Source organism: Saimiri boliviensis, chromosome 7 (genome assembly GCF_048565385.1).
Source record: "Saimiri boliviensis isolate mSaiBol1 chromosome 7, mSaiBol1.pri, whole genome shotgun sequence".
Taxonomy (NCBI): Eukaryota; Metazoa; Chordata; class Mammalia; order Primates; family Cebidae; genus Saimiri; species Saimiri boliviensis.
In genome coordinates, this window is record NC_133455.1 from 72,310,808 (window position 1) to 72,329,038 (window position 18,231).

The 18,231-nt window shown below is 48.5% G+C and overlaps 2 protein-coding genes across 5 annotated transcripts in view; one reads left to right on the plus strand and one right to left on the minus strand.

Annotated features, from left to right (window-relative positions):
- Positions 1–3,893, minus strand: METTL1 (methyltransferase 1, tRNA methylguanosine). 3 transcript variants are annotated; one of them, XM_010337258.2, is made up of 7 exons: positions 3,331–3,419; positions 2,830–2,955; positions 2,448–2,611; positions 1,139–1,323; positions 932–1,045; positions 670–771; positions 1–515 (listed from the first exon to the last, which is right to left on the minus strand). In XM_010337258.2, exons 3-7 carry the CDS (start codon positions 2,590–2,592, stop codon positions 381–383), a joined length of 681 nt encoding a protein of 226 aa, XP_010335560.1. In that variant the 5' UTR covers positions 2,593–2,611; positions 2,830–2,955; positions 3,331–3,419; the 3' UTR covers positions 1–380. The 3 variants fall into 3 exon arrangements, with proteins under 3 accessions (XP_010335560.1, XP_074258915.1, XP_003926551.1); XM_074402814.1 differs by lacking the exon at positions 2,830–2,955 and having other exon boundaries at positions 1,139–1,299; positions 3,331–3,893; XM_003926502.4 differs by lacking the exon at positions 2,830–2,955 and having other exon boundaries at positions 3,331–3,892.
- Positions 3,760–18,231, plus strand: part of EEF1AKMT3 (EEF1A lysine methyltransferase 3) — a 24,156-nt gene continuing 9,684 nt past the window's right edge. Inside the window, exons 1-4 of one of the 2 annotated variants that reach the window (XM_039471638.2) lie at positions 3,943–4,247; positions 4,363–4,474; positions 15,555–15,664; positions 15,903–16,076. In XM_039471638.2, coding sequence (XP_039327572.2) covers positions 4,071–4,247; positions 4,363–4,474; positions 15,555–15,664; positions 15,903–16,076 — 573 coding nt within the window. In that variant the 5' untranslated portion in view covers positions 3,943–4,070. Of the gene's footprint in view, positions 4,248–4,362; positions 4,475–12,732; positions 15,330–15,554; positions 15,665–15,902; positions 16,077–18,231 lie in introns of those variants that run through there. The other variant, XM_003926503.4, reaches the window with a different exon arrangement.

Genomic DNA, 18,231 nt, shown 5'->3' on the forward strand with positions numbered 1-18,231 from the left:
TAATTGAGCCCAGCAAGCAGTTTAGATGGACTACATTCCTCATTCCAGCTAAGGAGAGATCGAATAAGGGAGTGCTAATGGAGAGCAAGGTCCCACAGCCTTCCAAAGATCCCCTATGGCCCAAAGTCCTCTGACCATCTCAGTCAGCTGCTTTGTTTTATGTTGGCAGTGGAGGGACAAGGTGAGAGGAGCCAGGGGTAGTCATGAACACCAGTGGGTTCTGCCCTGGGCAGCTCCCCACCTTCTTTGAGGGAGTACTGTATCTCAGTTCCAGCAGTCTCAGTTGGGAAGACCCAGGGCTCTTGCTCTTTTCTCTAGTCCCTGGAAGACAAGGTCCAGCTAAGGTAGAGTACGCGTAGTCAGTGACCAGGCAGGCTGGTTTAGGGGGTTACTGCCTGGAGGACGGGATCTTGTATTCTTCGGAAGATGGCTGGGAAATTCTTCCCTCCGTTACGTAGAACTTTCTTCCCCTCCTCAGTTGAGGTGCCTAGATGTCCCACAATGGGGTCTTCACTCTGGGAGAAGGAAGGGTCCAGTAAATCCACGGCCACTGTTCAGACTGCCCCTGGCCCTTAGACTCCCATCCCATCCTTCTGACATTGAGCTAAGTTCAAATACAAAACCACTACAGCCTGCATCTTGGCAATTTCCCTTAGACCCCCTACTCACCAGGTCCTCCAGGGGCACACGCTCAAACAGCGGGTGCTCTTCAAAATGAGTGCACATCCAGTCATGTAGCTCCAGCACATCGGTTATGGTATACACCAGCCCCTGCATAGGCAAAACCACCCTACACAGGGGGCTGCATGCAACATCAGCAGCCAAATGATGGGAGTGGTGGTGTGAGTCCCTAAATGCAAACCCACTGAATTCTTAGTGAAAGGCCCCTGAGTAGGCCATTCACTCCATCCTCCCCACCATCCCAACTTACCCCAACTCTGAGCACATAGGCATATTCTGCTAGCAGTGTGGGACTGATGATTCGCCACTTGTGCTTTGTTCGCTTGAAATGTGGGTCGGGGAAGAGGAAGAACATCTTTGTCAGCTGTGAGACAGACACACATGAACAGGGTTGTGACAGCCTGGCCTGCATGCCCCGACCTGCCTACCCGCCTAACCCACCAGGACCCCTCCCCACCTGGCCCTTGTAGAAGAAGTTAGGAAGGTGCTTCATGGCATTGCTACGGAGACAGGCGATGTTCTGGAAGCCACCTCCGGGAGCTGCGCGTAGGGCCCGAATCCGGTCTTGCACATAGTCTGAGACCTTCACCCGGATCTCCAGACCCAGAATCAGTGTGTCTGGAAACAGTGGTGACAGTTCCACTGGACATAGAAATAGCAATGGAATCATCAACCATATACTTGTAGGAAGTGCAAAGGGGTCAACCCAGAAAAGGAAGCCTCAATATGCAACTACCAAAGTTGAGAATGGCGAGAACAGAGACACATATATGGATAGTTTTATGCTGAAGAGGCTGGGGGAGAACTCAAAATTGTCACCAGGACCAGAATGGGAGGGGTGAGAATACGCATATATTTGCTATTTCTTTAGAGTTTCCACTGCGTTTTCACACATTGTGTTATTTCATCCTTAGAACACTCTGCGGTAAACTGTGAAGATGAGGAAACTGAGGGTCAGAAATGCCCAAGATCATAGAGTTAAGAAGGGGTAAAACTGGAACTTATTTATTTGAGGTGGAGTCTTGCTCTGTCACCCAGCCTGGAGTGCAGTGGTGCAATCTCAGCTCCCCGCAACCACTGCCTCCCAGGTTCAAGCAATTCTTGTGCCTCAGCCTCCTGAGTAGCTGGTCTCGAACTCCTGGCCTCAAGTGATTCACCTGCCTCAGCCTTCCAAAGTACTGGGGTTACAGGTGTGAGCCACTGTGCCTGGCCAGAACTGGACCTGAAACCAAGCTTTTCTGCCTCTATCTACCACGCTCTTCCTATCAGGCTGTTAGCTGTTTGGGAAGATCTAAAAATAGGGAATGGCTTGGCATACATGGGTGGGACAATACAGATAATACAAGAGGAACCCAAAAAGCAGGAGAGTGGGGCAGAAGGAATAAGACCTGGCGAGGGAGAGGCAAGGGGGAGGGGAGACTGTAGAATCCCTGAGAAAGACAGTTCAGGATCACTGGCCACAATGGCTAATCTCTGACGCTTGTGCTGACCAGCTCACTGACCCGGCACCTGGCAGGTGAAATGGCTCATGTAGGGACTGAAGCCAGACAGGACAATCCAGGTTATAAGAAGCATATGAGGCAGCCCCCTCCATTCTCCAGGGCAAAGGCCACAGACCCAGAGTAGAGAGAAGGCAGAGCCCTTCCATGCTGATGTCACCAGTGTCTGGATGAAAGGGGAAAGGCCAGTTATGACCCCCCACAAAACCCGCTGAGGCAGCAGAAACTAGGCCTCTTCTCACCCCAAAGAGAAGGCCTGAGTGTTACCTAACAGGCCACCATAGCCACAGCCTATGTCTGCAAACTCCACTTGGGCCTGAGCTCTCTTTTCTTTCTCATCCTTTGGGTCATCATGACTCTGATTTTGAGTGAGTGGAGCGAAGAACTCTGGGTAGAGCTCAGACCAGTCCATCTCCTCTGGCTTCACAGGGCTGTGGAAAGAAGACACAGAAGCATGAGAAGGTTGGTCACACTATTGCAGAAGTGGTATTGTGAGTGTGTGGGTGGGTGAGGGTGGGAGCTAAATGGGAGGAGGGTTTCTCAAAAATTCTGTAACCCTGGGCCCTGTGGTCTCTAACAGGGACAATGGAAACCACCCTTAACCCCCGATGTGAATCATAGGCCCATCATGAGACCCAAAATCGCTGACCTGCCCAACTCCACTTCTGGGGATTGATGTGACCCTGGCCGCGAAGCTGCTCTTTCTGGGGCACAAGTTCCCCTTCTCGTTAGACTGGCTGGCTAACGCACTGCGATCCTACTTTGTGTTTGTTTTCTGTGGGGAGGGAAGGTAAAGTGTGGGGAGGGAAGGTAAAGTGTGGGCAGGATTGTGTATGTTTGCCTTTTTATTAAATCCAACAAACAAAAGCAAAAGATGGAAACCACATTGCGCCTCTATCACTTCAGTATCAGTAACAATTTATTTCTCTTCCCAAACTTGGCAGCGCTACCGACTTAGGCCCGAAAGCCACGCCCACTCCCAACCCGCCAACTCCTCACTCCGTCTAACCTCCCGGTCCCACCCCCAAAATGACGTCACTCATCTGATAACCCCGGGTCTGTCCCAAATCCTCCCAGCAGTCTCAGCACAACTGCTCTCCCGGCTGCTTTGAGAATCCCGCCCTCCTCCCTCCCTCTGCCTGCTCCTCACTAGCGCAGCGTGTGGTCCGCCATGGGGTTGGAGTGAGCACGTTGCCGGTAGTAGCGCTTCTGGGGCGGCGGGGCCTCTGCTCCGGCAGCGTTCCGTGTCTCGGCTGCCATGATCCCAGTCCCGGGTTTCTCTGCCAAACCCACGTGGAGGCGCAGGCCAGGGGCGCAGGTTAATGACGCAGACAAGCGCTTTGGAGGCAGATCCCGCCCCTTAAAGACCCAGGAGCAAATTCGGCTGGGCTGGGTTGAGCTGGGTCGGGAGGGCTGTAAGGAGCGAGTGCTGGAGGGAACCTCTGCACCGTTAGCCTTCGGCTGGGAAAGCGAGGCCAGGCACAGGCACCCAACAGTTTCCCTTAGCTTGCTTCTGCCTGGTCTGGGTTACCATCCTGGTTGCAGGCACCTGTGCACCCCACAGGTGAGAGGGGTCTAGAGACCTGGCCTCCTACTGTAGCATCAGTCCTTGCTCCTCTCCCCTCACTCCTGATCTCGCAGTGCGTTCCCTCTGACTTGTGTGTGGTCCCGCCTGGGTTTCGTCGGGTGTGCGCTCTGGCCGGGGGCGGGAGGCGCAGCTCCTCATTCCACCTCCAGGAAGTCGAGCTGGAGGAGGGAGGGCAAACTCAGGGAGGCGGGGCTCACGCCAAGGGGACTGCACGACGGCCCGCGGCCCCCCGCCTCTACCCCGCTCCGGATCCGGGATCTGAGCGCCGGCCGAGGTGCCCGGGCACTCTCTCGGCGGGCCGGATGGCGGACCCCGGCCCAGATCCCGAATCTGAGTCGGAATCGGTGTTCCCGCGGGAGGTCGGGCTCTTCGCGGACTCTTACTCGGAGAAGAGCCGGTTCTGCTTCTGTGGGCATGTGCTGAACATCACGCAGAACTTTGGGTCCCGCCTCGGGGTGGCGGCGCGCGTGTGGGACGCGGTGAGGAGTGGGCTGCGCTGGGTTAGGCTCTGTGGGAGGTCCAGACCCCGGACTCCGCCTCTCCCATATGGAGCCATCCTCCCGACTTTCTTTTTCTCTCTCTTATCTCCCGTAGGCCTTGAGCCTGTGCAATTATTTCGAGAGTCAAAATGTGGATTTCCGAGGCAAGAAGGTGATTGAACTGGGTGCGGGGACAGGCATCGTGGGGATCTTGGCAGCGCTGCAGGGTGCGTAACCTGGCTTTGAAGCAGGAGAGAGTGGGGACCCATGGGCGGGGAGAAACGCGCACTTCGTGGATCTTTGGGGAGGGGGAGAACTTTGGACCCAGTCCAACCCCTTCTTTTTAAGAAACTTTTAAAATTTGTTTTTAAAAAGTTTTGTGTACCAGACAGCGCCAATTGCCTGTCAAAGCACCTAGGGTGGGAGATTGGGGAGGGCAGGAAATAAAACTCAGGTAGGCTTTATAGGAGTTGTTTTATCGTGTTGCTCTTTTTTTTTTTTTTTTTTTTTTTTTTTGAGACAGAGTCTCAGTCTGTCGCCCAGGCTGGAGTGCAGTGGCGCGATTCCCACTCACTGCAACCGTGGCCTCCTCAGTTCAAGCAATACTCATGCCTCAGCCTCCCAAGTAGCTGGTATTACAGGTGTGTGCTACCATACCGGGGTAACTTTTGTAGTTTTAGTAGAAGATGGGGTTTCACCATGTTGGCCAGGCTGATCTCAAACTCCTGACCTCAGGTGATCCAACTGCCTCGGGAGGTGCCTGGGATTACAGGTGTGAGCCACTGCACCTGGCCTTGTGTTGCTCTCTGTGATATCACGGAGAATGCTGTCACTTAAAAGCTCCTTGGTTAGCCCGGCGCGGTGGCTCAAGCCTGTAATCCCAGCACTTTGGGAGGCTGAGGTGGGTGGATCACGAGGTCAAAAGATTGAGACCATCCTGGTCAACATGGTGAAACCCCGTCTCTACTAAAAATACAAAAAAATTAGCTGGGCATGGTGGCGCGTGCCTGTAATCCCAGCTACTCAGGAGGCTGAGGCAGGAGAATTGCCTGAACCCAGAAGGCGGAGGTTGCGGTGAGCCTAGATCATGCCATTGCACTCCAGCCTGGGTAGCAAGAGCGAAACTCCATCTCAAAAAAAAAAAAAGCTCTTTGGTTTTGGACATGGTCTTCTGTCAACATACACATATGGGGATACTCTGTAGGGAGACTTGCAGACATTAGACTTCATGAGTGCTTTATAACTATATTACGAATATGTTTCAGATTCCTTAGGTTTTCATTGCTAGGAGAAACAAGCTTATGAGTTTCCAAGGGTCAGGATGTGTTTTGTAGGAAGTGGAGGTAGGAATTAGACACTGCAGACTTGGAAAAGGAAAAGGTAAGGAAAAATTTGCTTCTGTTTTGTCAACAACCAAAAACTACAGAGGAAAGTTTCACAAATTATAATCTAATGGGCAGACAAAAACCTCAAACTGAAAGCACTCATTTAAAAATTCTTACAATGTCATCTGCCTAGGAATGCAAATTAACACGTCTCTGTTCATAGGGACAGAACTAGGTCATATTAAGGGAAGTCGAGCCAGGAGTGGTGGCTCACGCCTGCAATCCCAACACTTTGGAAGGCTAAGATGGGTGGATCACCTAAGGTCAGGAGTTTGAGACCAGCCTGACCAATATGGTGAAACCCCATCCCTACTAAAAATACAAAATTAGCCAGGTGTGGCGGTGTATGCCTGTAATCCCAGTTACTTGGGAGGCTAAGGTAGAAGAGTTGCTTGAACCTAGAAGATGGTGATTGCAGTGAGCCAAGATTGTGCCATTATACTCCAGCCTGGGCAGCAGGAGCAAAAATCCGTCTAAAAAAAAAAAAAAAAAAAAAAAAAAAGAGAGAGAGAGAGAGAGAGAAGTCTTCTTAGAGGCAGACATTCATTCTTCTATTCATTCAACCAAAATCTATTTCAAGTTCCCTATGTACCAAGAATCATGCCAGGTATTGGGGATTCAACAATGAATAAGACAGATTTTCTCTCCCCACTGAGCTTATGGTCTAGTGAGGGAGACAGAGGACGATGCCATAGAACAAGAACTCTGGTGAGGTATGCATGGAGCCTGTGGACATGCTCTGTCCATGTCTACCGTGACTCCCTGGGAAGCCATCAAGGGAAGCTCTCAGGTGAGAAGGAGGTGAACAGTGTGAACACAGCAGGCTCAGAAACAGTGGAGGGTGCCAACAGCAGTTTTTGCATGAAGCATGGGTAGATGCCGGCAGTTATCCTAAAACAGGAGAGAAAAGGCATGCAGTATTGATGGGAACACTGGCTTTACTTGTTCCCAGACTGGCGCTTCTCCTTCTTTTTTTTTTTTTTGAGGCGGAGTTTCGCTCTTGTTATCCAGGCTGGAGTGCAATGGCGCGATCTCGGCTCACCACAACCTCCGCCTCCTGGATTCAGGCAATTCTCCTGCCTCAGCCTCCTGAGTAGCTGGGATTACAGGCATATGCCACCATGCCCAGCTAATTTTTTGTATTTTTAGTAGAGACAGGGTTTCACCATGTTGACCAGGATGGTCTCGATCTCTTGACCTCGTGATCCGCCCGCCTCGGCCTCCCAAAGTGCTGGGATTACAGGCTTGAGCCACCGCACCCGGCCGGCTTCTCCTTCTTTGCCCTCTGTTTAGCTGTAAAGTCAGAAAGCTGGATGTCATCTCGCTTTCTCCCCTCACATTCCAGCAATCACCCAGTCCTATGAGTTTTATGGTTTTTTTTTTTCTTTCTTTTTAAATTTTTTTATTTTTTTGAGATGGAGTTTCACTCTGTCACTAGGCTGGAGTGCAATGACATGATTTCGGCTCACCACAACCTCTGCCTCCTGGTGTTCAAACGATTCTCCTGCCTCAGCCTCCCGAGTAGCTGGGATTACAGGCATGTACCACCATACCCAGCTAACTTTGTATTTTTAGTAGGGACGGGGTTTCTCCATGTTGGTCAGGTTGATCTCAAACTCCCAACCTCAGGTGATCTGCCTGCTTCGGCCTCCCAAAGTGCTGGTATTACAGGTGTGAGCCACCACGCCCTGTCTGGACTTTTGTTTTTTCTTTTTTTTTTTTTTTAAGATGGAGTTTCATTCTTCTTGTCTAGGCCGGAGTGCAATGGTGTGAACTCGGCTCACCATAACCTCTGCCTCCTGGGTTCAAGCAATTCTCCTGCCTCAGTATCCCGAGTAGCTGGGATTACAGGTGTGCGCCACCATGCCTCACTAATTTTTGTATTTTTAGTAGAGACGGAGTTTCACTATGTTGGCCAGGCTGGTCTTGAACTTCTGGCCTCAAGTGATCCGGCCACCTCAGCCTCCCAAAGTATTGGGATTACAGGTGTGAGCCACTGCAACTAGCCAGGTTATATGCTCTTAATACTTCCCCAGTTTTCTGCTCCTCTTTTCTTCATCTCTAGTTCAGGCCACTGACATCTCTTGCCTGGATTTCCACAAGAGCCTTCAAGCTTCTTCATGGGGAAGTGTGACATGCTCAACTAGATCTTGTGACCTTCTAGATCTAGACCTTGTGACCTTCCCCCACCAAACCCATTTCTCCCTCAGACTTCCCTATCTCAGTGAATCAAACCACTGTGTACCCAATGGGAAACCTAGACATCGTGGCCCTCTTTCTCACCCCCATGTCCATTATTCAATCTATCTTGAATCCTCTCGTGTCTTTCTGTCTCCACTGACAGTTCTGCAGTCCAAGCCATCGCAATCACTTGCCTGGACTGCTGCAACAGTCACACTGGTCTTCCTGCTTTGACTCCTTGTCCCCATCTAGACCTCCGTGCTTCCATCCAGTGGTCAGAGTGATCTTTTCAAAATAGAATTGTAATCGTGCACCCCCTCCCCAAATCGTTCAATGGCTTCTTGTTGCTTTCAGGATAGAACCAAGACCTCTGGCATGGCCTCCCAAGTCCTACCTCTCTCTTTCTGTGCCTCTTCCTCTCTTGTTTTCCTTGGGCTGCCTGTTGCCCGTCCATCAGTTCCTCAAACCTACTCTGATGTTCCCTTCCTTGGGGACTTCACACAGGCTATACTTTCCGTCTGAAACTTTTTACCATCTGCTTAATGCATGTGCCTCCCTCCTTCCCCAGCTGAGACTCACTTCGAAGGGAAGGCCTCCATCGTACTCCCAGCCCTAGGTTAGCTTAGCCCCTCCTAGTGCGTACACAGCTGTGCTAACTGGGCTAATTTTAACTTTGTTACCATTGACCTTAGGTGGGTCCTAAGTGCTTCCTGGCTAGCCGAGTACATTCTCTTGTCCACTTTTTCTGCCACTCTTCTGAACAACTGTTTCTTACCTTCTTATTCCTCCAAACTTCAGATGCCTTCTCTGCCATCTTTACCCTTACCTGATGACTTTGTTTCCTCTCTCTCTTTTTTTTTTTTTTTTTTTTTTTGAGCTAGAGTCTCACTCTGTTGCCCAGGCTGGAGTAAGCAGCCTGATCTTGGTTCATTGCAACTTCTACCTCCCCGGTGCAAGTGATTCTCCTGCTTCAGCCTCCCAAGTAGCTGGAATTACAGGCACATGCCACCATGCCTAGCTCATTTTTGTGTTTTTAGTAGAGATGGGGTTTCACCATGTTGGCCAGGCTGGTCACAAACTCCTGACCTCGGGTGATCCACCTGCTGTGGCCTCCAACAGTGTTGGAATTATAGGCATGAGCTACTGCGCCCAGCCTGTTTCCTATCTCTAATAATTGCTTCTGTTTTCTCAGAAAATGTCCACATAATATTCCTCTCACAGCATTTACTTACATAACTGCATCTGCATCTGTGTGCAGTGCCTTCTCTTCTGTTACCATGGATGAACACACTGTGCTGGCAAAGGTCAAGTCCCCCACTTGTCACAGACCCCAAACCTTTCTGCCTACTCAGAGACATTGTTCCAGCAACGCCTACCCTCTCTCTCCTACATTCTCAGTTGTTCCTTTTCTTTGGATCATTCCATATATAGTAATATATGGAATATAAAAATGCATATAAATATGCTATAATTTCTCCTGTTTCAGAAGAAAACCTCTTGATCCTACATCTCCCTTCAGCTACCACTCCATTTCTATGCTCCACTTTAATATAGTCAGTGTCTCTAGTCCTCTCCTCTTATTCTTTCCTTAAACCATTCCAATTAGATTTCTACTCCACCGTGCCCTCTTCAATCCAGTTGCTCTAGTTAAGGTCATGCGCTTCATTTCCAACTCCAGGTTGTTAAATGCATGAGTCAGTTATCAGCCTACCTTTATTGACTTTGCATTTGATGCTGACCCTCCCTCCTCCTTGGAATATTTCCTTTGGTTTCCAGGACACCACACTTCTGGTTTCTGCTTACCTGGCAGGCACTCCCTGTCTGTGTTCTTTTGGTGGTTCTGTTTCTTTTTCTTTTACCGGATTGGTACAAAAGCATTGTTGGTTCTTTTTCATCTCCACAACTGAAAATGTGAGTGCCCCAGGGCTCGGGAGCTCCTTGCATCCCCTCCTTTCTTGTCTCCCTCACTCCTGAGCAGCCCATCACCTCATGGCTTTAAATGCCCTGTTGATGATCATGACTCTAAGACCATCCCATTTCTATCTCCAGACTTGTTTGCATAACCTAGTACCTACTCATTACCTTCATGTGGTTGTCTGATGTGATGCAGATGTCCATTTCAGATTTAATGTGCCCAGAAAATGAACTCATGATCTTCCTGTTCAGACTGCTCTTCCTGCAACCTTCCTCATCTAAATGAGTGGCAATTTCGTCTTCCTGCTGGTCAGGCAAAACATCTGGAAACCATCCTGAGCTTTTTTTTTCTTTTCTTTTCTTTTTTTTTTTGAGACAGGGTCTTGCTCTGTTGCCCAGGCTGGAGTGCAAGAGGCGCAATCACGGCTCACTGCAGCCTCGACTTCTCACCCTCCAAGGCTCAAGTGATCTTCCCACCTCAGCCTTCGGAGTAGCTGGGACTACAGGCACGCCCAGCTAATTTTTGTATTTTTTGTAGCGATGGGGTTTTGTCATGTTGCCCAGGCTGGTCTCAAACTCCTGGACCCAAGTAGTTATCCTGCATTGGCCTCCCAAAATGCTGGGATTACAGGCGTGAGCCACCTTGCCTATGCTGTCCCAAGCTTTTCTCTCTGATATTTCTTTTTTTTTTTTGAGACGGAGTTTCGCTCTTGTTACCCAGGCTGGAGTGCAATGGCGCGATCTCGGCTCACCGCAACCTCTGCCTCCTGGGTTCAGGCAATTCTCCTACCTCAGCCTCCTCAGTAGCTGGGATTACAGGCACGCGCCACCATGCCCAGCTAATTTTTTGTATTTTAGTAGAGACGGAGTTTCGCCATGTTGACCTGGATGGTCTCGATCTCTTGACCTCGTGATCCACCCGCCTCGGCCTCCCAATGTGCTGGGATTACAGGCTTGAGCCACCGCGCCGGGCTCTCTCTGATATTTCATATCCAATCTGTTGGCAAATCCTGTTGACTCTGCCTTCAAAATATATTCAGGATCTGACCGTTTCTTAGCCATTGCTACTGCCCTGGTGTAAACCATCAGCATCTCTCACCTGGGTCATTGCTGTCACTCCTAACTGGTCTCCTTGCTTCTGACCTTGCCCTCCTGTACTCTTCTCATCATAGCAGCCAGCATGCTCCTCTTATAGCAGACCAGCGTGTGCCATTCTTCATTTAAAATTCTCCCATAGCTTCCCAGGTCATTCAGAGTAAAAGCCACATTTCTCAGTGCCCTTATAGTACCCTGATTACAATCTAATCTCTACTATTATTCCCCTTCCTCATGCTGCTGCAGCCACTGGCCTTCCTGCTGTTCCTTATACCTGTCAGGTACATTCCTGCTTCAGGGTCTCTGCATTTGCTGGTCTGTCACTAGGTAGACTCAGCATGAGAGATCCACGTGGTTTGCTTCGTTGCTGCCTTTAGATCTTTGCTCAAATATAATCTGCTCAGTGAGGCTTTCTCCAGCCGCTCAATTTAAAATTACATTCAGGGTGCCAAGACTTTGTCCTCTATGCCCTAAGGTTTCTGGACCTTCCAGGTAGGAGCCGAGAACCCTTAGTTGGTCCCTCTAACTTGCATTTCTCCCCATCCCTCAAGCAATTCTTATCCTCCTTTCCTGTTTGATGCTTCACTGTGGCATATATTACCATCTGATGTACAGTGTATTTTGTTTTATTTAAAATAAAATTTTATTTTGTTTGCTGTTACTTTCTGTTTCTTGCCACTGGAGCATAAGCTCCATGAGGGGGGATTCTTGTCTTCATGGTTCATTGTTATGTTCTCACCACCTGACATATAGGCATATAATAAATATGAATGAATGAATGAACGAATGAATGGATTCCTAGTACTTCTTGCTTCTCTTTCTATCGTAGTTATTATGATTATGATACAGTACTTAGTGTGTCTCTACCTCTAGAACGAAACAAAGAAACCTGCGTTTTTTGGCCTGGCGCGGTGCGCACGCCTGTAATCCCAGCACGTTGGTAGGCTGAGGCAGGCGGATCATTTGAGGTCAGGAGTTGGAGACCAGCTTTGCTGGCCAACATGGTGAAACCCCATATCTACTAAAAACAAAACAAAACAAAAATACAAAAATTAGCCAGGTGTGGTGGTGGGCGCCTGTAATCCCAGCTATTCAGGAGGTTGAGGCAGGAGAATTGCTTAAATCCAGGAGGCAGAGGTTGCAGTGAGCTGAGATCACGCCACTGCACTCCAGCCTGGCAACAGAGTGAGACTCCCTCTCAAGAAAAAGCAAGCTGTATTTTTGTGTTGCTCACCTTATATCCCCTGCACTTAGTAGGTGCTCCAAATATACCTTTGCTGTATGAATCAAGCTTTCTGAGATGCTAATCTGAACATCTTCACTCTACTTCTGCCTTTAAATCCTATTGCCCTCAGTATCAAACCTGAATCTCCTTAGCATGTCATAATCAGCTTCCCCTTGTCTCATGTCTTGACACTTTTCTACCCCTTCCACATCGAAGACCCAGCCTTTCTTGAATATGCCATGCTCTCTCACTTTCAGGCCTTTGTACTCACTGTTCTCTTCTTGGAAAGCTCCACCTGACTAACTCCTACTTATCCTTTAGGGCTCAGCCGAGGTCACATTTTCTGGGACGCTTTCCAGACCCTTAAGGTGAGCTTGTGTCAGTGGGGGTGGGTACAGAGCCCATCTCCAGCTTAGTCCTGCCCAGACTTCTGCTGACATCTGATTGTTTTGTGTTGGCCACAGAGGTTGAAGATTAGCTCAGACAGAATGTTGATGATGTAGAACGTAGAGTAATGAGAATGGCAGTGAGTGAAATGGAGGTTGAGGCAACTAAAAGCCAGCATGGGCTCTGGGCTGTCAAGACATTGTTCTCTATGCCCTGAGGTCTCTGAGCCTTCCAGGCAGGAGCCAAGAACCCTTGGTTGGTCCCTCTGACTTGATTTTTCCTCGTTCCTCTCTCTCAGGGGGGGATGTTACCATCACTGACCTGCCCCTGGCCATAGAACAGATCCAGGGCAACGTCCAGGCCAATGTGCCGGCTGGAGCCCAGGCCCAGGTGCGTGCCTTGTCCTGGGGGATTGACCACCATGTCTTCCCTGGAGACTATGACCTGGTGCTGGGGGCTGATATCGTGTACCTGGAACCCACCTTCCCACTGCTGCTGGGGACCCTCCAACACCTGTGCAGGCCCCATGGCACCATCTATCTGGCCTCCAAGATGAGAGAGGAGCACGGGACGGAGAGCTTCTTTCAGCACCTCCTGCCCCAGCATTTCCAACTGGAGCTGGCTCAGCGGGATGAGGATGAAAATGTCAACATCTATAGGGCCAAGCACAGGGAACCAAGACCTGCTTGACATCGCTCCTGCTGTTCTTCTCCATCTCTTGTCCTAATGAAGGAACTGTGTATCTCAAAAACCATATTTCCAGAGCCACAAACATGAGGACCAAAAAGGATGGATTTCTCTGGCCTCTGTCACTTTCCTCCTTCCCTCTTTATTAGCTCAGATTCTCCTGGGCAGGTGCAGTGAGGTGCCTGCTTACAGGGAATCCCAGAGCTCTGGCAGCACTAGTGTTAGAACACCAAGGAGGTTCCAGCTCCTGTTCTCAGAGGAGGAGGATGGTATGGTATCCAGGATTTTTAGAGGGTAAGGGAGGTATATGGGATGTGAGAGCAGTGGTTGTAGAGAGAATGTCACTGATCACTTCCATTGCTGTTGCTATTTATACAGAACGGACTTTAAAAGTTATATGGGATTTTTCTTCTTTTTTTTTGAGACAGGGTCTCACTCTGTCACACAGGCTGGAGTGCAGTCACTGCAGCCTCAACCTCCCAAGGCCCAGATTATCCTCCTGCCTCAGCTCCCAAGTAGCTGGGACTACAGGCATGCGCCACCATGCCTGGCTAATTCTTGTATTTTCAGCAGAGACAGGGTTTCGCTATGTTGCCCAGACTGGTCTCAAACTCCTGGGCTCAAGTGATCCACTCGCCTTGGCCTCCCAAAGTGCTGGGATTACAGCCACGGGCCACTGTGCTTGGCCAGGATTTTTTTTTTTTTTTTTAAAGAAAGAATTGGCCGGGCATGGTGGCTCAAACTTGTAATCCCAGCACTTTGGGAGGCCGAGGCGGGTGGATCACGAGGTCGAGAGATCGAGACCATCCTGGTCAACATGGTGAAACCCCATCTCTACTATAAATACAAAAAATTAGCTGGGCATGGTGGCGCGTGCCTGTAATCCCAGCTACTCAGGAGGCTGAGGCAGGAGAATTGCCTGAACCCAGGAGGCGGAGGTTGCGGTGAGCCGAGATCACGCCATTGCACTCCAGCCTGGGTAACAAGAGCGAAACTCTGTCTCAAAAAAAAAAAAAAGAAAGAATGAAAGAAAGAATTAAGCCTTAAATATCTCTTGTGCAGGAACTCAGCTTTTGCTCAGGAGCTGAGAAGGAAGAAGCCTCTTACCACCCATTTTCTGGTTTTCAGAGATAGAGTCTGGTGGGACCATGGCTCTAACTGAGTCAAGTCCTCTGAGCTCTGAAGCTAAGGCTGCAGAGCTGTCCTTTGCAGTATAGTTTTCTCATGCTTTTCAGAGCTAGAGCCTTGATCATAGAACATCATGTTGTGGACCAAAAAGGGAGGATTTTAGTACTTAGTACTGGACTGAGTACTAAGTTCCTTTCATCTTTGATTTTTCTTTAGCTTCATCAGTCCTTTCTTCCGAATCTCGAATTCCCTGAAGCCTAACACAGTTCCTAATGTGTTTTGCCTTCACCTCTCTTCTCTTCCCACACTGATACTTCTGATTGGGGTTCTTTACTTACTGCTTAGGCACATAGTCACCTTCTCTGGACTCTCTGCCTCCATGCTTTCTCCTTCAGTCCATTCTGCAAACTCTCATGATCTTCCAAAATTAGCTCTGATTAGCTTTCACTGCCTATAGAAGCAAGAACAAGCTCCTCTGCTTGGTATTTAGTCTGTGTCCATGTGATCCCAAATTACCTTTCTACTGCATTTCCTACTCCTTTGCTACATGTTTTGGACCTTTGGCCAAATTACAAAAGATGGACTCTGTTCTCTAAATCCACACTAAAGTTTCCTGACTTCTTTCTCACTCTTTATGATAATCCTCTGCCTGAAAGGCTATTGCCACCTGTCAAAATCTTCATTATTCTTTGTGTCTTTCCTGAGCCTCTTGCTTGGATGTGATTTATTTCTCCCTGAGACCCTTTAACTGTTTGTGCATCTTGTGGGACCTTACTTTGTGTTGCATGGACACTTGTGATTCTCATTTTCTCACCATTAAATTACCTTAAAGGGTAGGGCTGTTGTTTACTCATCTCTAATCCCCTGAGGCCTAATACAGTTCCTGGCACACAACAAGTGTTCAACAGATATTGTGTTCATTCAACAAATATTTACTCGCTTTGTTAAATGGACTCCACTTCTGCTTTCCTAGGTGACCTTGGACAAATTCCTGAACCCATCTACCAACCTCACAAGTTTGTTGTGAGTTGTTATAATGAATATAAACGCGCATTGAAAATAAACATAAAATGTTACCCACATTTCTTGTGTTGTTGTTTTGTGACAACTTTATTTCTTGGTTTCCGTTATTTTACCTAGGGTGGGAGGTGCCGGAGGGGTGGGGTGGGTGGTAATTCCCGTTTGAAATGTGTCGTGTAAAGAAATCAAGTAGAGGAGGGAACTGTGTACCTCCAGCCAGCAGGTGGCACCATCTTCGTTTGGTGCGTTCCGGTGGAAAATATTGGCCCTTCCGCCGCGCCGTAGGTTTGTCGCTTCACCGGTGCGCCCGCAGGAGGGAGTGTACTGCAGCCCGGGAGATGTGGATGCTGCGGTCACTGCGCGTGTTCCTGGTCGTGCGGACCGGGAGCCACCCGGTGAGATGGCCTGGTCCTGGTGCCGACCTGCGCAGCCCTGCTGTGCGCCTGTACCTTTCCCTTCCTCCCAGCCCCATGTGACTCCATCCCACCTTCCCCGACAGCGTTGCCTCTGCCCCGTCCAGCCCCAGTGCATCCCTCCTTTCCACACTTTCCGCTCCCTAAAGTCTCCTCCCTGCCTGTGTGCCCTCCACCCGCAGGAGTTCCTGCTTCTCATCCCTTTCTTAACCCCCTCCAGGCCGGGTCCCTTCTGCGTCAGTCGCCCCAGCCACGGCACACATTTCATGCTGGGCCATGTCTGTCGGCCTCGACCTCCAGCAAGGAGCTCCTCATGAAACTGCGGCGGAAAACAGGCTACTCTTTTGTAAATTGCAAGAAAGCTCTGGAGACTTGTGGCGAGAACCTTGAACAGGTGTGTGTGTGTGTGTGTGTGTGTGTGTAGGGGCGAAGGGCGGAGTATTAAGAGTTCCGTGTGTGCGTGTGCGTGTGCGTGTGTGTGTGTGTGGGGGGGCGAAGGGCGGAGTATTAGAGTTCCACTATGTGTGTGTGTGTGTGTGTGTGTGTGTGTGTGTGTGTTTGTGTATAGGGGTAAAGGGCGGAGTATTAAGAGTTCCACCTCAGGCTCTTGGGGCGGTCAGGCTAGGGAGCATAAAAGACCTGCTTGTCCAGTGTCAATAATGACACACCCATAGGTGGAAATCTGGGTTAAATGACAACTTTGGCCTTGACATTGTCTTATTTGGAAGCAATTGAATATCCAGAATTAAACTCTATTGCATGCAAGACTGTTACGGTGTTTTTTGTTGCCTGGAGCTGAAAGGGTTTGTGCAAGCTTTGGAGTCAAACCCATAAGGAGTTAAATTTTGGTGCCATCACACTAACTGTCTGACTTTACACCATCTTAATCTTTCAGAGTTGGGTAGTTTTCGTCTGTACAGCCATGCGCCTCTTAAGTAGGAAGATACATTCTGAGAAATGCATCATTAGGAGATTCTGACTTATGCACATCATAAAGTACTTACACAAACCTAGGTGGTACAGTGTACTACAACCTAGGCTATGGGGAATAGCCAGTTGCTCCTGGGGTACAAGCCTTTACAGATTGTTACTGGACTGAATAAGCAATTGTAACACGGTGGTAATATGTATCTAAATGGAGAAAAAGTACAGTAAATAGGTATAAAAGATGAAAAATGATACATCTCCATAGGGAACTTAGGTATGGAGCTTGCAGGACTGGAAGTTGCTGTGGGTGAGTCAGTGAGTGGTGAGTGAATGTGAAGGCCTGCCTTAGGACACTGTGGTATAACTACAGTAGACTTTATAAACACAGTACATGTAGGCTACATTAAATTTATAAGAAATTTTTTTTTCAATCATAAATTAACCTTGATGTAATATTTTTCTTTTGTAAACTTTATTTTTATTTTTTTACCAGGAACATCAGCAAAGGGGATATTTTATAAACTGTTAACATGTTTTAAACTTTTGGACCCTTGTAATAACAGCATAAAACACATATTGTACAGCTGTGCCAAAATGTTTTTCTTTATGCACCTATTCTATGAGCTTTTCTCTGTTTTTAAAATTTTAAACTTTTTTTAACTTAAAAAGTTGTTTTGTTAAAAACTGAGACACTAACACATACAGCTTAGGCCTACATAGGAGCAGGGTCATCAGTAACACTGTGTTCCACTTCCACATCTTGTCCCGCTGGAAGGTCTTCAGGGACACTAACAGTCAGGCATGGACCATCATCTCCTGTGATAACAGTGTTTTATTCTGGAATACCTCCTGAAGGACCTGCCCGAAGCCGTTTCACTGTTAATTTTTTTTTTTTTTTTTTTGAAATGGAGTCTTGCTTTGTCACACAGGTTGGAGTGCAGTGCGCAATCCATTTTGGCCCACTGCAACCTCCGCCTCCTGGGTTCAAGAGATTCTCCTGCCTCAGCCTTCTGAGTAGCTGAGACTACAGGTGTGCGCCACCACACCTGGGTAATTTTTGCATTTGTAGTAGAGACAGGGTTTCACCATGTTGGCCAGGCTGGATTTGAACTCCTGGCCTCAAGTGATATACTGGACTCAGCCTCCCAAAGTGCTAGGATTACAGGCATGAGCCACTGTGCCTGGCCTAAATTTTTTTTTTTTTTTTTTGTAAGTCGGAGTACACTCTAAAGTAACAATAAAGTATATAGTATAGTAAATACGTAAGACAGTAACATAGTGGTTCATTATTGTTTCAAGTATCACGTACTATATGTGATTGTGCATGCTATACTTTACTAGGACTGGCAGCACAGAAGTTTTCTTTACACTAGCATTGCCACAAACATGTAGGTAATACATTGCCCTACAGTGTTAGGAGGGCCACAGTGTCACTAGACAATAGGAATTTTTCAGCACCATTATAGTCTTATGGGACCGTCATCATCTGTGCGGTCTGTCATCGCCAGAAATATTGTTATGTGGTGCATAACTGTATAAAGAAAATACAACTGTGTGCCCCACGGTGGTGTAATGAAAATTAAATTGATCCAAGGCACCAGGTATAATAATACCGGATATTT